Consider the following 26,352-nt stretch of genomic DNA (forward strand, 5'->3'; position numbering starts at 1 on the left):
GGAAGTTCTGCTTTGTGTACATCGACGATATTGTGATTTACTCACAAAACGATCAGCAGCACCTACAGCACCTGAGAGAGGTGTTTTCCAGGCTGCAGGGAGCCGGACTCACCCTGAACTTGGGGAAGTGTAACCTCTTCCAGCGATCACTGACCTTCCTGGGTCACGAGGTGTCTGGCGAAGGAATCCACACTGAGGCGAAGAAAATTGATTCTGTCTTGTCTTTCCCGACACCGTCCTCAGTGAAGGACATTGAAAGATTCTTGGGAATTGCCGGCTGGTATCATCGGTTCATTCACCGATTTTCTGAACGGGCTGCACCCCTTAATGCGCTAAAAAAGAAGGGCACACCGTGGGTGTGGACCTCAGAGTGCCAAGCCGCTTTTGAAGATCTGAAGCAGGCTCTCACCACAGCTCCAGTGCTGATGGCGCCAAACTTCAGTTTACCTTTCAAGGTTCAGACAGACGCAAGTGGCATCGGGTTGGGGGCCGTGCTTACCCAAGAGGTGGAAGGCGTTGAGCGAGTCATTGCGTACGCATCGCGTGTCCTCAACCCTGCGGAGAGAAATTACTCTGTTTCAGAGAGAGAATGCCTTGCCGTCGTATGGGCGGTAGAGAAATGGAGAGCCTTTCTGGAAGGGCGGAAGTTCGAGGTGATTACTGACCATTCTTCCTTGGCGTGGGTCTTCAACCACCCAAAACCAACTTCCAGACTGGCACGTTGGACAATTAGGCTACAGGAGTTCGACTTCACTGTCATTTACAGGAAGGGACGATTTAATGTTGTTCCAGATGCCCTGTCTAGAGCACCTGTCGGGGTGGAAGACGTAGCCATTCTGTGTGTCAGCCGTGCTGTTCACAGTCACCGATGCACCCTCCCTGTAGATTGGGCCGATATTTCTGCGGCTCAGCAGTATGATCCTGAAGTACAAGAGTTGGTGAAAGAGGTGCAAGATGGAAAAGTCAAACACGGACGCATCCACTATGCCCTCGAAAATGGATTCCTGTACAGGATTGTACCCATCAAGCAGGAAGGACAGAAATGGCAGTTGTTCATCCCAAAAGGAATGAGGTCCCAATTCCTCAACTACTTCCATGACAGCCCACTTGGAGGACATCTAGGAAGGCTGAAAACCCTACTGAGACTGTTGGATGTTGCGTACTGGCCAGATGTGAGGAAGGATGTATGGGAGTACACCAAGAACTGCATAACCTGCCAGAAGTACAAGCCCCAACTGACCAAGCTCTCAGGCCACTTACAATCGACTGCCGTGAAGGAGCCTGGTTTCATGCTGGGTGTTGATCTCATGGGGCCTTTTCCTAGGAGCAGGAAAGGCAACCAATACCTTATGGTGGTAGTCGATTATTGCTCCAAATGGGTTGAGCTGTTCCCCATACGAGAAGCGAAGTCCCCCAAGATAGCTTCCTTGCTCATCGAGGAAATCTTCACTAGGTGGGGTACCCCCAAGTACCTCGTGTCTGACAGAGGGGCACAGTTCACCTCTCAGCTGCTGGCACAGATATGTCAACAGTGGGGTGTGGTCCAGAAGCTAACAACAGCATACCACCCTCAGACAAACTTGACCGAACGCATCAATCGCACCTTGAAAACAATGATGGCATCTTTTGTCAAGGACAAGCACAATACATGGGACATGTGGCTTTCAGAGTTCCGGTTCGCAATCAACTCGGCATGGCAGGAAAGCACGGGCTTCACTCCAGCAGAAGTAGCCTTGGGACGCAAACTGAAAGGCCCACTGGAGAGGGCCCTGTGCCGAGCCCCTGATCCTGACGAGAGCACTTATGCATTGCTGGAAAGACAGAAGAGGTTAGTGGAGAGTGTCAGACAGCATGTGGCAAAGGCTCAAGAGAAACAGGGTTGCTATTACAATCTCAGGCGTGGGCAGGTCACATTTGAACCTGGGGATCTAGTGTGGATCAGAGATCACCCCCTGTCCAAAGCAGAAGCAGGTTTCATGGCCAAGCTCGCACCTAAGTGGAAGGGCCCTGCTAAGATACAGAAAAGGTTAGGCCCTGTCAACTATTCTGTGTCACTTCTAGGGCCGAAAGACCATAGTGATGTATATCATGTGCAGAACCTGAAGGCTTACTTTGGCCCCAAGGAGCCTCTTCCATTAGGGGAGGGGAATATGTAACATCTGTGCCCAGAGTCACATTGGTTCCATGCATTTTTTGTTTGCTATGCACCATTTTTCATGTATTTTATTATTTTCTACCAATCCGTTGCGCTATGAAATGTTGCTAATTATCTGCTGGACTATATGCTACAAGAAGCCAGTTGGATACATGGGTTGCTATGGCAACCGGCAGTGATTGTGAAGCCCCGCCCACAGCTCACCTGGGGTTGAGGGGCAATCACAATGTTTGGGCCACCTGGGGAGTTTGACTCAGGCAGTGCAGAGTGAAGGAGCAGGAAGACAGACAGGCTGCTGCTGTGGGCAAGAGGAATATTTCCCATGTTCTTGCCATTTCTTTCCCTTTTGGATTATTCCCTTGAATTTGGATTATTCCCTTGGATGTGGATTATACCTCTGGATTTAGAGCACTTCTTCCTTTCTTGGAGTGTGGATATTGGACATCAAACCAGACTTTTCCAAGGAGTTTAAGAGTGGCCAGAGGAGACTGGCCACACTCTACTGGTTTGGATTTGCGTTATTTTTGGGCACCTGAGTTTAGTTTGGACACTTTGAGTTTAGTTTGGACAGTGCTACCTTTTGAGAGTTTTATTTAATTTTGATCTGATTAAGTGGACATTTTGTGATAGAGCACTTGATTTTCTTTTGATTTAATAAATCACAGTTTAAGCCTATATGCTGATTTGTTTAGTGATTATTATTCTGAACTGACCCACCACCTCCCTCATTTTGCTATAATTGGTTATTTTAATTGTTATTATTGTAATCGTTATATTCTTCTTGTACGTGGGTCTATTTGGCAGCCCGTTACCGCCACCTAGCGACATTATAGCGTTTTCATAAAGTGTGCGTTCTCGTGTAAAGGGTCAATAAATGAGAACGCAACGGGACTTTGCCGTTTTATCTGGAGACCGTCGCCGTCTAAAACAGGCCTTAGACACAACATCATGCCTGAAGAAGGCCGAAAGGCCGAAACGTTGCTACGACTCTTAAAAAATAAAGTTCTTGAACCAGCAAGTGGCGGTGTGCGGGTCTCCCCTCCTTCCTTACAACATGTAGATCAAAATGTCTTCTAAATCCTAAAAGTTTTCTGAAAAACCTATATGTCAGTGGTGCTCAACCTTTTTCATGTCAAGGACCCCAAAATTATGTCCGCGGACCCCCATCTGAATATATGTTTTTTTCCAGGGACCCCCCAGAAGCAAAGATTTGAGTTAAAAACGTTCACTCTGAAAGAATATATATTCAAAGGTTTGCGCCACATTTCCACGATTTTTCAAAAATAGCAGACCTACAAGCTCATAGCGCGGCACGCAACTTTTAAACCTCAAGCAATAGCGAGAAGAAGATTTAAACACTTGAACGCAGAAATCCACATTCCAAACACACAAAAATGACAGATCTACAAGCTCACAAAGCGCGGTGAGTTTGTAGACCTGCTATTTTTGAGGGCCCTCCATACAGGTTTAATGTTTGTTTTTAGTTCAATGTTTGTTTTAAAAACGCCATTGTTTTGACAAAAAAAATATGATTTTACAAAATGTTAAATAACATAACATGCGTATTATTATTATTATTACCTGTGGGATTTGGGGTTATGCAAATTAGACAAACAATCCATTTAAAGAAACGTTTTTTAAACCTCAAGCAATAGCGAGACGAAGATTGAAACACTTGAACGCAAAAATCCACATTCAGGGGGAACATTACCCAAAAATGATAGATCTACAAGCTCACAAAGCACTGTGAGGTTTTAGCACCCCTCACTTCACACAGGAGTGATTTTTAACGACGAGATTTGGTTTAGAGGGAAAAAGTCGTTCAAAAAAAGTCCAGAATTCAAAATGTACTTGAGTAAAAGTACAAAAGTATTTGCGCCAAATGCTTAATGACCAGAAGTACATTATTATTGCTCAAACAATGTCAAATCTAATGGTCTAATGGTCTAACGTCTGTGTTAGATCCATTCAGTTTGTCTTCTATGATTGTGAGAATGTGATATTAATCTGAAAACACATCAGGAGGTCATGAAGTAGAATATGTTTGATACTCACGGTCATCACATTCATGATACATGCAAAGAAAAACAAAACACACATTTGTTTAGAAAACTGCTATTTTAAACAGAGATGATTTTACTAAATGTAAAATAACATGAAACATAACATTAGATAAATCACTCTGCTATGTCAATAGTAATAATCTGTCAGTAATATAAATCATCTTGTTATCCTAAATGACACTATAATCTTGTACAGTATATGGTATGCAGTAAGATCGGCTACTGTTTCTGCTCATCTTTAGATAGTGTTTATCTGTAACATTTACAAACGGCTAAACTTTCAACACTCAGGTGGTCTTTACACGAGAACGGTGTTCATAGAAAACGGCAAAATAAAGTATCGTTTGCTGGTGTCCCTTTAGACGAGAACGGTGTTTTCAGGAGGTGAAAACGCAACAAAGTGAAAACACCTTCCAGAACGCCGTTTTCACCTGTCTCCATGTACTGTAAACAGGCAAAACGGTGGATCCACAAAAGCAGAGCCATATTATAATGGAGTTCCTACAATGAACAATGAAAACACATCAGGAGGTCATGAAGTAGAATATGTTTGATACTCACCATCTAGTAGATCATCACATTCATGATACATGCAAAGAAAAACAAAACACACATTTGTTTAGAAAACTGCTATTTTAAACAGAGATGATTTTAAAAAATGTAAAATAACATGAAACATAACATTAGATAAATCACTCTACTATGTCAATAGTAATAATCTGTCAGTAATATAAATCATCTTGTTATCCTAAATGACACTATAATCTTGTACAGTATATGGTATGCAGTAAGATCTGCTACTGTTTCTGCTCATCTTTAGATAGTGTTTATCTGTAACATTTACAAACGGCTAAACTCTTCAACACTTAGGTGGTCTTTACACGAGAACGGTGTTCATAGAAAACGGCAAAATAAAGTATCGTTTGCTGGTGTCCCTTTAGACGAGAACGGTGTTTTCAGGAGGTGAAAACGCAACAAAGTGAAAACACCTTCCAGAACGCCGTTTTCTCCTGTCTCCATGTACTGTAAACAGGCAAAACGGTGGATCCACAAAAGCAGAGCCATATTATAATGGAGTTCCTACAATGAACAATTTAAGCCTCCCTCCTCGCCTACAAAGCGGCGCTCATCAGCGATGGTGAATGTAAAACCATGATGTAAATAAAAAGCCTTACGATAGGGTCAGCAGCGTTTATGTAACCTAATGTATTATTAAATATATAACCATCCCGTGGCGCTCTCCGCCTGTATGCTCTGGGCTGCCTGTCTCTCCATGCGTTGCAGCGTTAGTAGAAAGCAGGCAGCGAGCGACGGCCACAACCCTGTTGTGGTCTGGAAGCATCATTCAAAACCCTGATAGGGTTGCGTGAAGGGGGAGCTACCTGGTTCTTCTTCTTGTACGTGGGTCTATTTGGCAGCCCGTTACCGCCACCTAGCGACATTATAGCGTTTTCATAAAGTGTGCGTTCTCGTGTAAAGGGTCAATAAATGAGAATGCAACGGGACTTTGCCGTTTTATCTGGAGACCGTCGCCGTCTAAAAGAGGCCTTAGACACAACACGTAGATCATCATGCCTGAAGAAGGCCGAAAGGCCGAAACGTTGCTAAGACTCTTAAAAAAAAAAGTTCTTGAACCAGCAAGTGGCGGTGTGCGGGTCTCCCCTCTTTCCTTACAACATGTAGATCAAAATGTCTTCTAAATCCTAAAAGTTTTCTGAAAAACCTATGTCAGTGGTGCTCAACCTTTTTCATGCATGTAAAGGACCCAAAAATTATGTCTGCGGACCCCCATCTGAATATATGTTTTTTTTCCAGGGACCCCCCAGAAGCAAATATTTGAGTTAAAAACGTTTGCGCCACATTTCCACGATTCTTCAAAAATAGCAGACCTACAAGCTCATAGCGCGGCACTCAACTTTTAAACCTCAAGCAATAGCGAGAAGAAGATTTAAACACTTGAACGCAGAAATCCACATTCCAAACACATAAAAATGACAGATCTATAAGCTCACAAAGTGCGGTGAGTTTGTAGACCTGCTATTTTTGAGGGCCCTCCATACAGGTTTAATGTTTGTTTTTAGTTCAATGTTTGTTTTAAAAACGCCATTGTTTTGACAAAAAAAAAGATGATTTTACAAAATGTAAAATAACATAACATGCGTATTATTATTATTACCTGTGGGATTTGGGGTTATGCAAATTAGACAAACAATCCATTTAAAGAAACGTTTTTTAAACCTCAAGCAATAGCAAGACGAAGATTGAAACACTTGAACGCAGAAATCCACATTCAGGGGGAACATTAACCAAAAATGATAGATCTACAAGCTCACAAAGCGCTGTGAGGTTTTAGCACCCCTCACTTCACACAGGAGTGATTTTTAACGACGAGATTTGGTTTAGAGGGAAAAAGTCGTTCAAAAAAAGTCCAGAATTCAAAATGTACTTGAGTAAAAGTACAAAAGTATTTGCGCCAAATGTATTAATGACCAGAAGTACATTATTATTGCTCAAACAATGTCAAATCTAATGGTCTAATGGTCTAACGTGTGTGAAGACGTGTTATGATTGATTGATCCACATTTCAAACACCTAACCAAAAATGACAAATCTACAAGCTCACAAAGCGCGGTGAGTTTGTAGACCTGCTATTTTTTAGGGCCCTCCATACTGGTTTAATGTTTGTTTTTAGTTCAATGTTTGTTTTAAAAACGCCATTGACAATAAAGGGAAAATTTACACCATATTGTCCCTCATTACGTCATATTGTCTCTTTATTGTTAATGGCATTTAATGTTTGTGTTTGCACCGTTTGTTTTATATCACCATTACATCAAGCTATTTGGTGTAGACTAGAAGGAAAAGTGGTCAAAAAAGGCCAGAATTCAAAATGTACTTGAGTAAAAGTGCAAAAGTATTTGTGCCAAATGTACTTGAATTACTAAAAGTAGTAAAAACATAATGAAGACTCAGATTACAGTAAACCCTTATAGCCGTTATATGAATGCACAATAATTTATACATAAGATAAACATGATCACATAATAAATACATATCGATGCTGTCGGGCAGAAACGTTGATTCTCCGTATTTTAACTTTTTATGTATGTTAATTCATAAATGAATGCTTTACTTCATCATGTCACACAACAAAAAATAGCCGATCTACAGTACAAGCTCACAATGCAGTTTGTAGATGGGCTATCTTTGCTAGTTCCACACACACACACACACACACACACACACACACACACACACACACACACACACACACACACACACATCTATATTACATCTCTTGAAAAGTAACAGTTTTGGACATACAGGGTTTCCACCCGACAGAGACAACATCAGGGTTAATGATAATGTACAGTGACAGTACAGTATTGGTCACTTACGTCTTAATCCCACAGCAACCTCCTCCACCTGTTCTCCATGTTGGACCTGACAGATGTAACCTCCCTCATCTGTAGGATATCCGTCCTTCAGTATCAGAGACACGTTGCCTCTCTGCAGCTTATGGATGTCCAGGGTCAGTCTGCCCTCGTAGCCCCTCCCCTTGATCTCCTGACCATTCTTATACAGGTAAATACACTCTGACCCCTTAAACCAGCGGACTGTCATGGAGGACGCGTTGGTCGCAGGAGAGAGCTGACAGGGGAGGATGGCATAATTACCTCTCAAACCCACAGCATAGCCTACAGTGTCGAGTTTAAAACCACCTGGAGAAAAGAAAAGACACAGTTAGTGAAATATGAAAGAATTTCTCTTCATTTAAACATAATAAAGACATGCAGTGATGTAACCAAGAGTTTATAATGACACAACGCAAAACACACTTGCACACTTGCACACACACGCACACACGCACGCAAGCACACACACGCACACGGACGGACGGACGGACGCATATGTACGCGCGAGCACACACGCACGCACAAGCGCGCACACAATTCACCACCTCATATCGTTGCTGTCTGACAGAAACCTTGTATGTCCAAAACAGATTTCTTTCTTTCTTCAGGAAAGGTAAAAATAGAACATGTAGTGTTCTCATGTCTCTATAATGTAGTTATTATTCAGTCATAAGCTCTGGTTAATACTTTAAACACACGTAACTACTTTCATTTTCCCTCTTAAATGGTTATAGTTCAGAGCTTTGGACTTAAAGCTGTATATAAATATACCTGTCATTAATATAATGGTTGCAAATTAAAGTTATTCATTTTTTATTGTCATCTTCTGCTGTGTTCTATCGACAAATCTCTTCTATTGTATTCTATGCCCTTTTGATCCATGTTTTCTCTATATATTTTTCTGTTAAAGCACTTTGTGACTTGTTCTTAAAAGGTGCTATAAAAATAAAGCTTTATTATTATTATTATAATTATAATAAAGTGGTTACAAGCTTTAACAACCTGAACTAAACCATTTGAACGTGAACCACATCCTCATATCAGTTGATCAGTGTTGATTTTGTCGACTAAAACTAAGACGAAAAATGTTCATCGACTACCTTTTTTCACTGACGAAAACTAAATGTAAACTAAATGTAAACTAAGCTATGATGACTAAAACTAAGACTAAATATACTGAGAATTTTTTCAGCAAATAAATACTAGACTAAAATGTTAGGAAGGGACTAGTGGACAAGAGATCCAGTATAAGTCATTCTACACTTAGTTGCTCACAACGCGATGCGTTGTGAGCTTGTAGATCTGCTATTTTCAGCAAGTGTAAAAACAGTCATGACGACAGCATCAAGACCCGCCAAAATAACATTTAGTCGACTAAATCAACTGTAGATTTAGTCGACTAAAGTCTTATGATATTTAGTCGACTAAAACTAGACTAAAACTAACACATTCCAGGTGACTGAAACTAAATGAAAACTATTGAAGAGACTATTATGACTAAAACTAAAAACTAAATTTGCTGCCAAAAACAACAGTGCAGTTGATCATGATGGTTCATCTATCAGGAAATGTATTTTAAAATAAATCAGTGTTGTGACCTACCGTGACCACTGGCCCCTGCCATGTCTCCTGTATAGAGGGGAAAATAGACTAATTACCACACATAACATTCATAACATTTATCTGTAAATAGTTTGTGATTCGTGAGCTGCAATATATTCTTCAGGGGAACGGAGGTTATAGTTTCTACAAAGTAACCAACAGTTCGTACCGACCGCTGTTTCCTGCTCACAAACCCTGGCAACCCTACAGTGGTTCTGCAGACAGATTTATTCATTATGAAAGGTTGAATAAAATGCTAAGATTCTTACCTTTCACCGCTTGGCGTACGACGTGTTAAGACTCCAAACGCAAATTCATACAAATCCTCACACATTACAGACTCCTCTAACTAACCAGACCTCACACATTACAGACTCCTCTAACTAACCAGAACTCACACATTACAGACTCCTCTACAACTAACCAGAACTCACACATTACAGACTCCTCTACAACTGACCAAAACTCACACATTACAGGTTTTAATTGTCTGGTAACGGAAAATAACGGAAAATAATCTAACTTGTTACTTTTCTCAGAAGGTAATCTGTAACGGTAAGGGATTCTTTTTATGGGCAGTAATCCAGTAACCTAACAACGTTATTTTAGAAAGTAACGATGCCCAACACTGATCCTTATACAATTTGTCTGGTACTGTTGCTTGAATGGGTTCTGGTTCTGTAACTGGTTCCTCTATACTGGTGATGGTTCAAATAGTGTTTGCTCATTTGATGCGGCAGTGGCTTCCCCTTTGCCTGACATCTTAGCCAACACACTTATAACCTTACACTTAAAAACCAATTAAAAACCCATTTTCAAACAGTTACATGAATTGAATTAAACATTAATGCAGTGAAACCAAAGTCAAAAATAAAACCAACACATAAAACACAGTTCCCTCGAGACCTGTTTGTTTGTATAATGTGATTTCGTTCTTCAGTTTCCTTGTGCAAAAAAATGTCTTGTGGTTCGCACTTATAGCAGCACAGTTCAATTGTCCTTAAGAACGAATAAAGTGTCATGTGTGCGTATGCGATTACCTGTCGTAGTCGACATGATCGTGTCCTTATCAAGCCTGGCTCTTTAGTCTGTATGGATGCAGCATTAAGCGTATTTCAACCAGGACTGCAAAGAAACAAACAAAAACGATCAATAAACCTTGTGATGTTTTGCAATGAGGAACTCAACTGTTGACAAATAACTGAATGACGTCATGACATGACATGAAGGTTATTCAAACGGCAGTGGGTAGGCTACATGCAGCCACGCCCCCCGGGGTTTAAGGCGCATCTCTTCCACTACAGTGAACGGCAGAGTGACTGATGTTAGTTTGCCTCAAACTTTACTCTTTTACCTGCTTTTTTTTACTAACACTAACATTACAAAGATGCCCAGAACATCGAGATGAACCTGTGTGTAGTTTATGGCTGCTCCAACAGTAGTGGCAACATAAAAAAAAAAAAAAAAAAAAAAACGGAATGTCTAATATCCACCGCGGTGGCTGAGACCAGAGCCATTGAGTAATGGTTGAGACGAGGCAGTGAAAGATACATAACGCCAGTCTTACCCAATACCAAATCGTTCTGTTTTATTAACACAAGGCTGCTGTACTTTATACCTCATACGTTAAATGCTTAGTATGAGGTGTAAAATACAGCAGCCTTGTGTTCATAAAACAGAAAGTATTGGGTAAGACTAACTGAAATTATAGAAAAAAAAATACCCTTAGTTTTATCAATATTTATATGCCTTTCGGATATTTATAATATAATCCTTTTAAATTCATTAGATTAATTTCCTCATTTCGCCAACAAGTTTTACAGCAGTTTTCATCACCGTACGGCAGCATGTAGCCACGCTAACCCTAACCCAAAAAACAAAAACAAAAAAACAAAAAAAACTAGCAAAACCGCTCTAACTAAAACTAACTGAATTAGAAAAAAATTATGTCAAAACGAACTAAAACTAAACTATAATGACAAAAACAAAACCATTATAACCTTGACCGGTAGGCGACGAGGCATAGACCTATAGGGTGACCAGATCTAAAGTGTTCATTTATCCACTCTGCGACGCAGGTCGCTTGGTGGCATTTCAACTGCCCGGTATTTGTTATAAATTTCATTCAATTCATCCATGTCTTTTTCCATAGCCTTCCTATACTGCAGCAAGTCATCATCAGGAATGTTATTTATCAAACCTTTCTTTGTTCTTTTTGCCTGGATTTTCCAGTGCTCATAAACACATTGAGAATTATACAACCAACTTTCAATTTTTACATCTTGTAAGGCTTTTCCTTTTTCTGTGAGAGTGCGTTCTCTTCGTCCTCTACGAGGAGGATCGGGAGAACCATAAGGATCCGTTTCTGCATCCTTATACAATTTGTCTGGTACTGTTGCTTGAATGGGTTCTGGTTCTGTAACTGGTTCCTCTACTGGTGATGGTTCAAATTGTGTTTGCTCATTTGATGCGGCAGTGGCTTCCCCTTTGCCTGACATCTTAGCCAACACACTTATAACCTTACACTTAAAAACCAATTAAAAACCCATTTTCAAACAGTTACATGAATTGAATTAAACATTAATGCAGTGAAACCAAAGTCAAAAATAAAACCAACACATAAAACACAGTTCCCTCGAGACCTGTTTGTTTGTAATGTGATTTCCTTCTTCAGTTTCCTTGTGCAAAAAAAATTATTTAAAGTGTCTTGTGGTTCGCACTTATAGCAGCACAGTTCAATTGTCCTTAAGAACGAATAAAGTGTCATGTGTGCGTATGCGATTACCTGTCGTAGTCGACAATGATCGTGTCCTTATCAAGCCTGGCTCTTTAGTCTGTATGGATGCAGCATTAAGCGTATTTCAACCAGGACTGCAAAGAAACAAACAAAAACGATCAATAAACCTTGTGATGTTTTGCAATGAGGAACTCAACTGTTGACAAATAACTGAATGACGTCATGACATGACATGAAGGTGCTTCAAACGGCAGTGGGTACATGCAGCCACGCCCCCCGGGGTTTAAGGCGCATCTCTTCCACTACAGTGAACGGCAGAGTGACTGATGTTAGTTTGCCTCAAACTTTACTCTTTTACCTGCTTTTTTACTAACACTAACATTACAAAGATGCCCAGAACATCGAGATGAACCTGTGTAGTTTATGGCTGCTCCAACAGTAGTGGCAACATAAAAAAAAACAAAAAAAAACGGAATGTCTACAGGGCCGGATTTAGCCAGCCCCACTAAGGTGGGCAAATTTGGGGTGTCAAACCCCCGAAATGCATAGAAAACTATGCTATCATCATATCAGTTCATCTATCTTCTCCTTCTTTGACCAACAGTATGCTAACGCAATTGCCCTTCCTGACACTGCCCTCTGCATTTACCCGGGCTTGGGACAGCTTGTGCAACACAGGAAATGCTTTCTCGTATGTCTTCATGTGTTTAGACACAGTGGCCAGGTCTGTTTCGTTTGGATAACATAACTTGACCCAGAGGCGCAACACTGACCGAACGCTAGGGGGGGATATAGAGCGGCGCCGCGAAGCGGCGCCGCCGAAAAATCCGTCCCCCCCGTCCCCCCCACTACCCTAGGGGAGGGGGGGATGGGGGGGTCTAACCACCAAAACGTGGGGTTATGGTTAGGGTCGGACTACAGAGAGGTTGTTCCAGTGACTCAATGCACATACAAATGCAATGCCAATATGCTATATTAACATTAGAACGTTTTAAAGACAGATTAATTATTGACGACAATGCAACCTGTGGGTCCAACGTCACTGAAAACTTTCATAATGGCAATTAAATTTACTCACGAGTGCTGATGTGAAATGGAGGATGTAAGAACACACTTTTGTTGTATTAGAGCAGGGTAAATATGAAGTTTTGCGCCAAGGTCTTGTTTATATTCCTCTTTACATAGGCTAGGCTGTATTGTCGCAATTTGGTCCGTCTGAGATCTGAGTGAGGGGGCCTTCCTGAGTGAGGGGGTTTCTGACGGCGTCGCTTACTCGCTTCCCCTCTGTCAGAGGTGGAAGCTACGCGCAGCCGTCGGGAACCCCCCCAAACCGACTGTCCCCCCCCCTCCAGAAAAGAGGTCTTTCTGCTACAGAAACTGTCAGACGAAGACCAAAAACACTAGCGGGGTTCCTATGTTGCGTTATATTTTTCGAAAGAAGCAACAGCTGTACCTATAGTCTCGTACCAGGCCCAAACTCATTTGGGGGGGACCAATGTGACGCTGGCAGGGGACGCGTCCCCCGCGTCCCCTAGGCTATTGCGCCCCTGACTTGACCAACATGGCTTTGCAACAATGAGAGTTCCCTTTTCAGAGTTGCGTAGTCTGTTCCAGTTCTAGTAAGAGCATGCAAAGGCTCCAACAAGGTGGAGTCTAGAAATCTCTCAGAATAGGGTACAAGGCTTGATATGGTATGATATGATATGACATACTTTTGACTACACTACCTATCTAAGCCTTATATTTCAAATAGTGAAAGTAGCAGATCAACAAACTCGCAGTTTCTTTTTTAACGTCTACATTTTAATATAGACAGAGGCCTGCGCACTTACATTATTAACACAGGAAATGCTTTCTCGTATGTCTTCATGTGTTTAGACACAGTGGCCAGGTCAGTTTCGTTTGGACAACATGACTTGGCCAACTTTGGCTTTGCAACAATGAGTTAGTTCCCTTTTCAGAGTTGCGTAGTCTGTCCCAGTTCCAGTAAGAGCATGCAAAGGCTCCAACAAGGTGGAGTCTAGACATCTCTCAGAATAGGGTACAAGGCTTGATATGGCTGTCATTGGGTCTAAATTCTTCTTTGATAATCTGTTTTCCATTTCTGAAATGGTCCTGTCGAGGATGCTAAGCAAGGATCTTTTGAGAGACTGAGAGGGGGTGATGGTGGGGTTATCAGTATCTGTATAGCTGGAAACCCTTCAAGGACCTCTGGGGAAGCCCTTCAAGGACCTCTGGGGAAGCCCTTCAAGGACCTCTGGGGTAGCCCCAAACCTCACTCTGACCCCATATTATTGCTTATAGCAGCTTTAAGTAAAAGTAGCAATACTGCAACATATAAATATTCTGTGGTTATGTGTAGGGGGTTTTCGACGCGGCTCATTCTCTTCAGTGTGTGCTCTGTGTTGTGTTCTGAACACTTCTCTGTTTTGCTAGAGGTCGGGTCCCTCCGCCTCGTTACCAAGACACAACTTTTGCGTTATGGGATCATTGTTTGCTCTAAAAGAAACAGTACAAATATTTTGTGATATTTTTTATAGGCAAAAAAATCAAGGATCCCCATAACTTTTGATTGGGTGGGCAGGACGCACGTTTGGGTGGGCTGTGCCCACCCTTGCCCCCCCCTAGAACCGGCCTTGGCGCTCATCTCATGCAAAACACTATTTAAGTGTTGTTTTTAATTGCGCTGTTTTAATTGCTTGCACACTTGGAAATACCAATTTCATATATGACATGCCATTACAATTTTTTTTTTCTCTCACGTGTATTATTAGTTTTATACATTTTTAGGAGTGAAAACATAAGTTTAGATGCCTGTGCCATGCATGTCAGCAGTTCAGACAATGCTGCTCCGCTTGTGTACGACAGCTCCCGATCTGGCGTACGCCGATCGAGTTGATAAATGAGGGCCTATATTTGTGTAGGCTATATATATCGTCTAAATGTTATGATGCATTGAACATGGTGGTGGATCCTATTGTAAACGAGTGTAATGCTTTATGGTGTCGTCCACAGTCAACCGTTTTTTGTATTGAGTTGTACTTGAAATTTACTGTAATTCTCCAATCTGTATACTTCAATCAATCAATCAAGGGCTTACCTGTTGTTGTTCTGTAGCTGTCTATGGGTCTGTAGTGTCTCAGTGCAGGCTGGCAGGGTTGAACTGTGTTGTTGTTCTGTAGCTGTCTATGGGTCTGTATAGTGTCTCAGTGCAGGCTGGCAGGGTTGAACTGTGTTGTTCCGTAGCTGTCTATGCAGGAACTGTCTGGAACCTGCCAAGTGACCAGGTTGCATTCAGCAGTGTCGGACCTTAAACCCTGAGGGCCCTTCAGCTACAGCAGGGGCCCTCCCCCTGGCCGTGCAGGGGAGGGCCTCACCGAGGGAATTCTGTCCAAACATTTGTTTGATTGCACGCGTTTGATACGTGTGAATGAGGGGCCTGAATAGTTTTTATTTACTTTTAATCTAGTTGATTTTAGTCGAAACAAAAATGTGTTTTGGCGGGCCTTGATGCCGTCGTAATGACTATGTTTGTCACTTGCTGAAAATAGCCGATCTGTATGCAGGCCTGAGGCATGCAAGCTTGTAAATCGGCTATTTTTTTTTACTAATTGTAAAATGACTTATACTGGATCTCTTGTCCACTAGTCCCTAACATTTTAGTTAAGTTTTTGTTTGTTGACAAAAGTGTCAGTATATTTAGTCTTATAGTTTTAGTCATCACAGCTTAGTTTCCATTTAGTTTTCCTCAGTGAAAAAAGGTAGTCGATGAACATTTTTTTGTCTTGGTTGTCTTGGAAAACAACCCTGGGGTCTAGTCACCCTAGGTGAGTTCTGTTTGTTTCAACACTGGGATCTAGTCACCCTATAGGTGAGTTCTGTTTGTTTCAACACTGGGATCTAGTCACCCTAGAGTTCTGGTTGTTTCAACACTGGGATCTAGTCACCCTATAGGTGAGATTTGTTTGTTTCAACACTGGGATCTGTCACCCTAGGTGAGTTCTTTTTGTTTCAAAATAAGTCTGTATCAAATTCTATCTAAGTCTAGCATCTTTGTAGACTTGGATAGCATTTGATACAGACTTATGGCATGTTATGTAGACGGCACTATAATTGCATTGTATGGTCATAGCACGTCACAGTACATATGTATAGCATAGTATAGTATAGTTTATATGTATACTTTCATTATATAGATATTCCACTGTTACGTTCTTATAGCTCACGCACGTTTCATGATAAATGTGATAGTATTCCCATGCTTTTTCTGTTCTTGCTTAACGTAAATCGCTCTGGATTAACATGTAATGTCCACGGTGTGACGTCACGTCATCGCCACTAGGTCTGGAAAAGGGGGCGTTGGAAAGGTGACGTCAGGTCAAGAACGTCCGTCCATCTCCATCCATTAAAGTTCTGCAGTTCCACATTTTCGCCAGTAGGTAGTGGCCTCTTCAACGTTGGATAGCCTCACTGGGGGGCTCTGTGTCCTCGAGTCCTCTCCCTGCAAACGGAAGTCAGCGCTCGTTGACTTCTTTCCTGTTTTCACTGCGCCTTGGTTCCTTCCGGCTTCCATTACTACTAACTAGCCTTCTTCTCAATCTCAACAACAACACACAGCATGGCGAACCTGCTGCAGCATGCTGGAAGTGGAGACGACCACCCGATGTCCAGCGAGGCGCCGCCGGCTCCTCCGGGACCCGACGGCAACGGCCCGGCGGCGGGCAGCCTGACAAGCGCCGGGCCTCCTCGTCCATGGCCACCCCCCGTGGCCGCGCTCCTGCCCTCGTTCTCGGCCGCCTGCGAGCTGGTGTCGGCGCCCTACTCCTGCCTGGTGCTGCACGTCCACAGGAGACACCTGGCCCTGTCGCCCATGTTCCTGGGGAGGAAGAGGAGCGGCATTCAGCAGGAGCTGGACACGGAGCTGCTCAGATACTCGGAGAGGTATGTGTGTGTGTGTGTGTGTGTGTGTGTGTGTGTGTGTGTGTGTGTGTGTATAGATATAGTTGTTGGCTGTTTCTTTTGTCGTCGTAACTGTACAGTTGAGTTGCTACACTGTAACTGTGTAACACAGTGGTTCTCAAACTGTCACGGAACCAGACCAGTGGTAGAAAAAGTACCTCACATTCTAGTATTCTACACGGTACACCAATACAATACTGCAATATCGAAATACTCTGTGTAGCATTTATATGCTCAGAAGCGGGGATTGAACCCGCCCGGGACTGACTTCCACTCGCCAGACCAGGGCTGTTGCTATAGCCCTAGAATGTCTCTGTTGTTACTTGTTACATGCCGGTACATTGCAAAGTATTTCACATACAACAGAGCCATAAAACAGCCTGGTTAATTTCTGGTCATGGCGGCATTAAATGGGATAAATGCTCCGTGTGTAGCCTATAGCTACTCACCCATTAAATAATTCCAAAGTGGAGTGAAATAATATGGTCCTCTAGTTTGTTTAATGTCCATGTGAAAGTTCTGGCACAACACGTGTATTTAGTCAGTTATCTCCACGAGATGCACACGGACGTCTTTCTCTCTCCGGGCAAAAGGGGCCCCCCGGAATGACAGCTGGACTTCATTTATCAAAACTTCCTCTGATCACCACAAACGTCATCACCTTATTGACCAGGGACGCACATGCACAGTACACGTCACACAATTGACACTGACCGGTGCCTTGTTGGGATAGGTGCTGGGTAATTAATCACACCACTTGCTTGCAGAGTGATTTTAGACTCTGTATTTGTTTTTATTCTGTAAAGCACTTTGAATTGCCTTGAGTATGAAAGGTGCTGTATAAATAAAATTGCCTTGCCTTGCCTTGCCAATTGTGTGACCATTAACCAAAACCTTTGTGTTTCCCTGGTCAAAATGGTGATGAGGGGGGGGAGAAAGACGTCTGTGTGCATCTCGTGAAAAAGTGGAGATAATTGACTGAATACACACGTTGTTTATTTGTTGTTATTGAATGGGCGAGTACAAACGGAGCATTAATCACATTTAGGCCGCGCATAATTAAATTAAACCAGGAACGGGTGGAAGGGTTCTATCATGCCTGTGATACATGAGAATTATCAATTATTAATAGAATAATTATTATGATTAATTAGCACAAACTAAGTATATGTATGATTGATCAGACATTCTAGTTCTAGGCTGGGTCTTGGGTCTTGACTGGGGGGCTACACCAACCAGAGCCATCTAATGGAAGAGTTACGATATTGAGGGGGCAGAACCCGAGCGCTGTTCATGCAGCCTGGACTGGGACCTTAAAGCTGGAGTTAGAAATACAAATAAGAGCTATTTTAGGCATGTGTGCAACATGACAACTGTTTTAAAGTATTGTACAGTAGCAACCAAAGTCTCTGCAATGTTTATGTTGTACTATTACTACAAAACAATCTAAAATAAAGGGTATTTAAGATCATTAAAAGCTGGGCTGTTGCCCTGTGAGTCCAATGCATTTCTGCCTACTTCCGGTCCTATTCTCAATAGAGCACCGAAGTCTGACGTCACTTTCAGTAGAGGGCGTCAGTCCCCAGGTTCGTGTATTTGTTTAGTTGCATTGAAATCCCCATTGAGGCGATTTTAGATCGCCTCATAATTATAACAACTGTGTTTGAAAAATAAACATGTCACCCCGGCCGCTTCACTCATATGGATATGAAGAATCAACTGACTGAGAGAAAACGCTAATGTTACTGCTGCTGAATTAGTTAGATTTTCGCTAGAAGCAGACTGTATCATACATATACCAGTAAGACGCGCAAACGCGGGAAGCGAACGCAGCTGAGACCCTGCAGATCATGTCTGTCTGTCTGTCTGTGTGTCTGTCCTGCTGTTACTGTATATATGTGGACCTGGCCCCTTTTGTGCCCATATATGGAGCTGAGTGATTGCTGATGCAACACACTCCATATTTGGACGTATAGCGGGACAGACACACAGACAGACAGACAGACACACAGACAGACATGATCTGCTAGGTCTCATAGTAAGTGCTCACTGCATTCGCAATGAGTGACTGACTGTTGCAAACGATACAGAGACACCTCCCTGACAATAACGCCGAGACAGCTTGTTTATGTTTGGACCACGATGCTTATAGTAGACGATATTAAGATCACCCCGTGTTATTCTCCATAGAGAAATTACTTCCGCGAACCAGGGGGGGAATCGTCGGGATGAGCGAGTTACGTCAGGACTTCGGTGCTCTATAGCAGTCTGTGTAGAAGAGCCGCCATTGGACTGAAGCCCCATGAAGTGAACAGAGTTTGCGTAACTGTCTTACACTATGGCTCTGGCCTCTGGGCTACACAAGCATTAGTCATGCATTGCTGGCTTGTGGTGGACATTTTTGTCAAATACAATTTTTTTTTTGCCACGACATACAAATGAAAATGAGCCCTGAATGACCATAACAGGTCTGTAACTCAGTTAATTGTGCTGCCATGGTGTCGTAGTAAATCAGTGTCGTAAATATTCTGAGGAAAAACCTGGAATCTTTGACATTCAGTAATTGATATGATCAAAATATAGAACATGGTTATACTGCTGTGTAAAACAAATTTGGCACGTACACGTACACAAGGACAAGTCTTTGCCACGCAATTAAAACTATCACGCAGCACCGAAACATGGATTAAATGGCGTGGTACACACGGGTTATGCAGGAGAAGTTGTAAGTAGCTAAAGAGTGCGCGGTGCGATCTGTTATTTTCACAAGTGCCTTTTTTTGTTGTTGTTGAGGGAATGTCAGCCCCCGCCTCTCCTAACATGCTCTGCCCCATGTGTGTGTGTGTGTGTGCGTGCCCTCTGTGCTGTGTCCCCCGTGGCAGTCTCCACGGCGTGCCCCTGGCGTACCAAGACATCAGGATCGTGGGCCAACATGGAGACATATACGACGACAGCGGCTACATCCACCTGGACATCCAGGCCCACTTCGTCATCTTCCAGCCCAAACCGGGACAGAGACTACTGGTGAGAGACTAGAGAGGATGTCTTTGTTTAAAAAATATATATCTGTGCTGTCAGTGTCAGTGTCTAGGGAGACGTGTGTGTGTGTGTGTGCGTGCGTGATGATTGCAACTATCACTTATTTTCATAGTGATTATTCTATTGAATCCGATTAATAATAATAATAATAATACACTATACAACTATTTGTCTTCTACATCCTGACAGTTTTCTGAAAAAGCTATGTTTCCATGTCAGTCGTTCTTCGGTTTTTCAAAAATAGCAGACCTACAAGCTCGTAGCGCGTGCCATGAGCTTGTAGATCTGCTATTTTTCAATAGCATAACTAACACCAAAAGGGGTTCCCGCCCCAAAATGGGTTAAAGCACGGTCTCCTTTCGTTTGAGTCGTCAGCAGTGCTTCGCCCGGTGACCGGTGCTCCTCTCCAGTCCCCTGTTAATACTTCATCGTACAACGCCGTGTTGGAAATGGCTGCCTCTACGAGCGAGACACGTTCTGCGAGCTTTGTGTAATCTGGCCTGTCTTTGTCCAGGGCACGGTGAACAAGCTGGGCGCAACGTTCGTGGGCTGCCTGGTGCACGGCTCCTTCAACGCCAGCATCCCCAAACCGGGCCTGGTGTCGGTGGACGTGTGGAGGGACGCCGGGCCCAGGATAGGGTCCGAGCTGGAGTTCGAGGTGTCGCAGCTGGACGCGGACAATGCCGGCGTGCTGCTGATCAGAGGACGCCTGGACAGGACAAGGTGTGTGTGTGTGTGTTGGTTTTGGCAGCTAAATTGGATTTTAGTCATAGTCCTTTGGACAGTTTTCAATTAGTTTTAGTCACCTAGAATGTCCTCTCCCTCATGCCCGGTGTCCTCTCCCTCATGCCCGGTGTCCTCTCCCTAATGTCCGGTGTCCTCTCCCTAATGTCCGGTGTCCTCTCCCTAATGTCCGGTGTCCTCTCCCTCATGTCCGGTGTCCTCTCCCTCATGCCCGGTGTCCTCTCCCTAATGTCCGGTGTCCTCTCCCTCATGTCCGGTGTCCTCTCCCTCATGTCCGGTGTCCTCTCCCTAATGTCCGGTGTCCTCTCCCTAATGTCCGGTGTCCTCTCCCTCATGTCCGGTTCCCTAATGTCCGGTGTCCTCTCCCTCATGTCCGGTGTCCTCTCCCTAATGTCCGGTGTCCTCTCCCTAATGTCCGGTGTCCTCTCCCTCATGTCCGGTGTCCTCTCCCTAATGTCCGGTGTCCTCTCCCTAATGTCCGGTGTCCTCTCCCTCATGCCCGGTGTCCTCTCCCTCATGTCCGGTGTCCTCTCCCTAATGTCCGGTGTCCTCTCCCTAATGTCCGGTGTCCTCTCCCTCATGTTCGGTGTCCTCTCCCTAATGTCCGGTGTCCTCTCCCTAATGTTCGGTGTCCTCTCCTTCATGCCAGGGTCCAGGAGATGTTGGCGTTGGGCGAGAGCTCAGAGGTGCCGGACCCCGCCGCGCTGCCCGAACCTCCTGGCCAGGACTCCACTGACCAGACCCCCAAGAAGAAGAAGAAGAAGCAGAAGAAGAAAAGTAAGGACACACCTTTTTATTAACCCATTCTGACCTGAGATCAGATTCATACGAGGTTTCCACTGGACACACACTGGTCTGATTAACCCATTCTGACCTGAGATCAGATTCTAAAAATGTCAGTCGTTCTTCGATTTTTCAAAAATAGCAGACCTACAAGCTCGTAGCGCGCCACTCGGTGGCGCGCTATGAGCTTGTAGATCTGCTATTTTTCAATAGGTAAAGCATAACATGATGCTAACACCAAAATGGGTGCCCGGTCAGAATGGGTTAACAGATAATGGATTTTGATTTAGTTTTTTTTTTGCATAATCGTCCGACGCGTTTAAATTAATCTGTTGAAAAAATTAGCGAGCATTTTAGTCCTGATGTTTAATTTTTTTGTTTACAAAGAAGCCTGAAAGTCAGAAATGGAACTTTTAAGTTCATATGTTCCTAATGGACAAAATCGCTAATTATTTGTACTACAGTCAATCGTCCATGCTTTTTGCTCTTGCTTTATGTAAAGATTAAGAGCGTCTGCTAAATGCCTAAACAACTAAAATGTCATGATCGTGCCAATCCTACTTATGCTAAGATGTAGTATATGTATTAATATGGACTATGAAAAATGACTTAACAGTTTGTGATGCTCTAATTAATTAATTATTAATTAGTTTGGTTTTACGTGGATGCACTAACCCATTAAGACTCGGAACCAGGGGGGCAGTCAGACAGATATTTTGTGAAGCCACTAAGGAAATGAAAGTTCATATAATGGCCTGTTGTGGCGCTGTCACTGGACCCAGAAAAACCCATAGCCCCATAGAGGCCCATGTATTTGGGCCCAACTTCACCTAGACTGTATTACCTTAATAAACATGGTCATGAATACTTTTCGCTTCCAGTCACTAGTTTAAAGTCTCATTTCTAATGTCATAATATTCTTTTTGGAAAATTATGGTCCCATGTATAAAATAAATTACCATAAAGTCGCGCATGTTCTGAGGGGCGTGGCTACCGTTACAGTCTATGAACGGGATCCCCCACCCACTCGAGTCAAAATAAAAACCAACGAAGAAGAAGGGGGGGAAGTCCCGCCTCGTTGTCTGGGCCAGCCAATGGGCCAGCTGGGCCTGGGCCCGGATCTTGAAAGATGGCTGCCTCCACACATAGAGACAGGCTTCATTTTACGTTCATGTTAGACCCGCGGAACGCTTTGTCCATATTTTTTACAGTCTATGCTTGGAATGCATTTGGTGTCACCCTAGCTTTTAACCACTTAGCAAAATAGCAGATACACGAGCTCATTTTGGTTTCAAGTGGCTATATTCAAGCGTCAACATTTTTAACTCAAAACATTGCTTCTGGGGCGGTCGCTGGAATAAAATATTCTGATGTCCGGGTTGGCGGCCCGATTAATTACATTATACGTTTTGGGATCCTTGACATTAAATAGTTTGGGTTAGTTTCGCTGATATAGAAACATAGGTTATTCAGAAAACCGCCGTGATATGGAAGACATTTGTAGAATGGTCTCAATGTGCTGAACGGAATGTAGTTGTGTGTTCCCATACAGTGGGAACAGAGGGTATGAATGTATGTGTGTGTGTGTGTGTGTGTGTGTGTGTGTGTGTATGTGTATATATACATATATACACACACACACTAGTATAGTAACCTGGGCCACACATTCAGTCATATGAGCCGGGCGGTGCTTAGACGCCCCGCACGGCATGCGTTTGTAAAGCAATCAAGCGCTCCCCTTCCCCCAGTACAGCTGCGCATCCATAGAGTATTAAAAGGATAGAGACTAAACTAACGCGAAGCTCCGCCCCCTCTGCTATTCATGTCAGTGGAAGTTGCTCAGTGGCGTTTTGAAGCACCCGGAAGGCTGCCGGAAGTACCGTCTTTTCGCTGATTCAGCATTTCACCGAGGTGCACTCTGGGTGCACTTCCGCATTTGGACACCAAAATTTGGTGTCCAAATGCGGAAGTGCACCCAGAGTGCACCTGGGCTTTACATTGGGCGCTCGGTTGCACGGGGTTTCCTCGTCAAGAATCCACGGGTCCGCCTGCAGTCCTTCCTCTTACCACTAGGGACCAGCGCTTCAACATTGGAGTGCCTAGCTGGCACTCCAATGTTGAAGCATTGGCTGCGAATGATATAAAGTTGATGGAAGGAGTGGGTTATCGGTGGAATTCACACCGGTCACGTGACGGCATAACCAGCCAATCAGAGAGCCAAGTATTGGGACTTAGAAATGTAACTTTGCCATTCACGTTATCCATGCGCATATAAACCTCTTATGTCTTATGATAAAAAATATATTTAAAATATAAACCTCCTCTGTCCCCTTATCTCACAGAGGAGGACGCGGATGCAGACAACACGGAGAAGGAGAAGAAGAAGAAGAAGAAGGAGAAGAAGAAGGAGAAACCAGGCGAGACGGAGCAGGACCTCTCCCCCACGGAGCTCCAGCACCACAGCGACTCCAGCGGCTACCTCAGCGACAAGCCCAGCAAGAAGAGGAAAGCACAGGAGGAGGAGGAGGGGGAGGAGGGGGGCGGGCGCACCGCCGCGGTCAACGGGGACCGCCAAACGCCAAAGTCCAAGAAGAAGAGGAAAAGGGACGCCCAGCAGCCGGCCGCCTAGAACAGACTCTGAACCTGCAGCACCACACCAAATGAAATGGACAAAAGTGGATTGTACAGTGTGTGTGTGTGTGTGTGTGTGTATGTATGTATATATATATATATATATATATATATATATATATATATATATAATTGAGGTGTTGTTTAAAACTGGTGTTTCACTTTAACCCATTTACGCCTGACGTCGAAAAATAAAAGGTCTTCTGACACAATATATATTCGAAGATTTGTGCCGCATTTCCACGATTTTTCAAAAGTAGCAGAACCTATGAGCTTGTAGATCTGCTATATATATTTTTTTTTTTCAATAGCTAAAGTGTAACATAATGCTATAGTTAAAACACCAAAAAAGGCGTTCCCCCCCCCCCCCCAAAATGGGTTAAAACGCTTCTGGGGTCGAACGAAAAGCTAGAGTGGACGCTAAAATGGCCCCCGGAAGTGTTTGAAAGTGAAACATGCCTTTTTAAAATAGAAGTGCCGAGAGGGACTACATTGAAATGCCTTAATAAATATATATACGACTGATTTACCACTGTCGTAGTAGGGCTAATGACTAGTAGATGTTGTCTGAGAGTTTGGATGTGGTTTATATTGAATCCACATCATCTCTAGGGAGTGTTAACCCATTCTGGGCGGGAACCCCTATTGGTATCTTACCCCCTCAGGCCGGGTACTCCATATTTGGGTTCTGTACAGTATGTACAGTATTCAAAAATATGCTGCTATATAAATATTTGAAGTTTTTCCAGAAACCTTAGGTCAGGATTTAGAGGCGTTTTTTTTTAGAATCGGCCTCAGGCCTAAAGGACCACTTCACCACTTTTTCAACCTATCTTCGTATAACGGGTCCTCACTAATAATCATGAAAAAATGGTGCCATGTTTTTCTACTCGGTCTGTGTCTCATAGGAGGGCAGGCTTGTGAAAACGGAAGCCATCGTTCTCACGAAAATGAAAATCTAAATATTTTTGTACAAGGGTCTTGTTTTAAAAAAGAAAAATCTGCCTAATGATGATGTCACTTGGAAGACGGTTTCTAAACTGCCCAAAGCCGTCCTATATGAGACACGGACAGAGTAGGAAAGAAATTGTGCCATTTTTTTCATGATTATTAGTGAGGACCTATATTGTATGACGATGGGTTGAAAAGTGGTGAAGTGGTCCTTTAATGGAAGCTAATCTAAAAAAAGTGAAAATAGCATCTGGGCGAGCCAACGATGGGGTCTCATCAGGTACTTTGTGTCGTTTTGTTGGCATACAAGAAGAAAACAACAATGTATGTTGCAAATATAAAAGCGTGTTGATTTTTAAATGAACCTACAGTTCATGAGCAAGATTAAATAAGTTATTGGTCCTGAATAAGCGTTTTGATGAGTGCATTCCCAGTACAGTGTATATGTTGTATAATTTCACCCTACTCCACAATGCCTCTGGCTGCTGAACCAGAGCATTCACAATCCCTATAGTGTAGATGGGCTATTTTTCACCGGACAAAAACTTAGATTACATTAATTAAAAGACTATTGTTAATCAGACCAGTGTGTGTCCAGTGGGAACCTCGTATGAATCTGATCTCGGGTCAGAATGGGTTATTGTCCTAATGATATCGATCAGGTATTTGGTGTAAACTATTGTTCTAGTCTTGCATCCAGTGTGAGGGATAATTCCTTGTGTGTTCCTTCTACCCAGTTCACCAAGGACTGACCAATTCCCCTTTTTGAAACTAGCTCCTCGCCCTACACACTTCCACTCGGTTTGAGCGTAGATGTATAAATAATAGACGACAACTGGAATTCCCATCCATTTGCATTGCATTGCGTCTCTATCATTTATACTCTATGCTCAAACCGAGTGGAAGTGTGTAGGCGGAGTGGTGAGGAGAAGGTTTAAAAAAGGGCCTCTAAAGACAAAATCCAACACCCCAAATCTGGGCCCAAATCACACTCAACTGGCATGGTCAGCATGGTGGCGTGGCGAGGAAATTGGTGACCTGCCGAAGTATGTGACAAGCTGATATGGTTCCTGCCTCGCATTCGGTACATTCGGTACAGTGACGTAGAGGGTGCGCTGTGACTGGCCAGTCGCTGTGATTGACAGCCTAACCTTAATAATAATAATAATACATTTTATTTATATGGCGCCTTTCAGGTCACTCAAGGTCGCCTAACAAAACAGAAAAGAAATACAATACAAAAAAACAAGTTTAAAATACACACAAAGGCCT

General features: G+C 43.2%; 1 protein-coding gene across 2 annotated transcripts; it reads left to right on the plus strand.

The window, feature by feature from the left end:
* The first annotated feature begins 16,526 nt into the window (after nt 1–16,526).
* Nucleotides 16,527–25,468, plus strand: polr1f (RNA polymerase I subunit F). Of its 2 annotated transcripts, none has more exons than XM_080787667.1 (5): nt 16,527–16,914; nt 19,815–19,956; nt 20,486–20,694; nt 21,365–21,492; nt 23,841–25,468. In XM_080787667.1, exons 1-5 carry the CDS (start codon nt 16,592–16,594, stop codon nt 24,125–24,127), a joined length of 1,089 nt encoding a protein of 362 aa, XP_080643793.1. In that variant the 5' UTR covers nt 16,527–16,591; the 3' UTR covers nt 24,128–25,468. The 2 variants fall into 2 exon arrangements, with proteins under 2 accessions (XP_080643793.1, XP_080643794.1); XM_080787668.1 differs by having other exon boundaries at nt 23,859–25,468.
* Nucleotides 25,469–26,352: the final 884 nt, after the last annotated feature.

This window comes from Protomyctophum bolini (genome assembly GCF_963924005.1).
Source record: "Protomyctophum bolini genome assembly, chromosome: 17".
Taxonomy (NCBI): Eukaryota; Metazoa; Chordata; class Actinopteri; order Myctophiformes; family Myctophidae; genus Protomyctophum; species Protomyctophum bolini.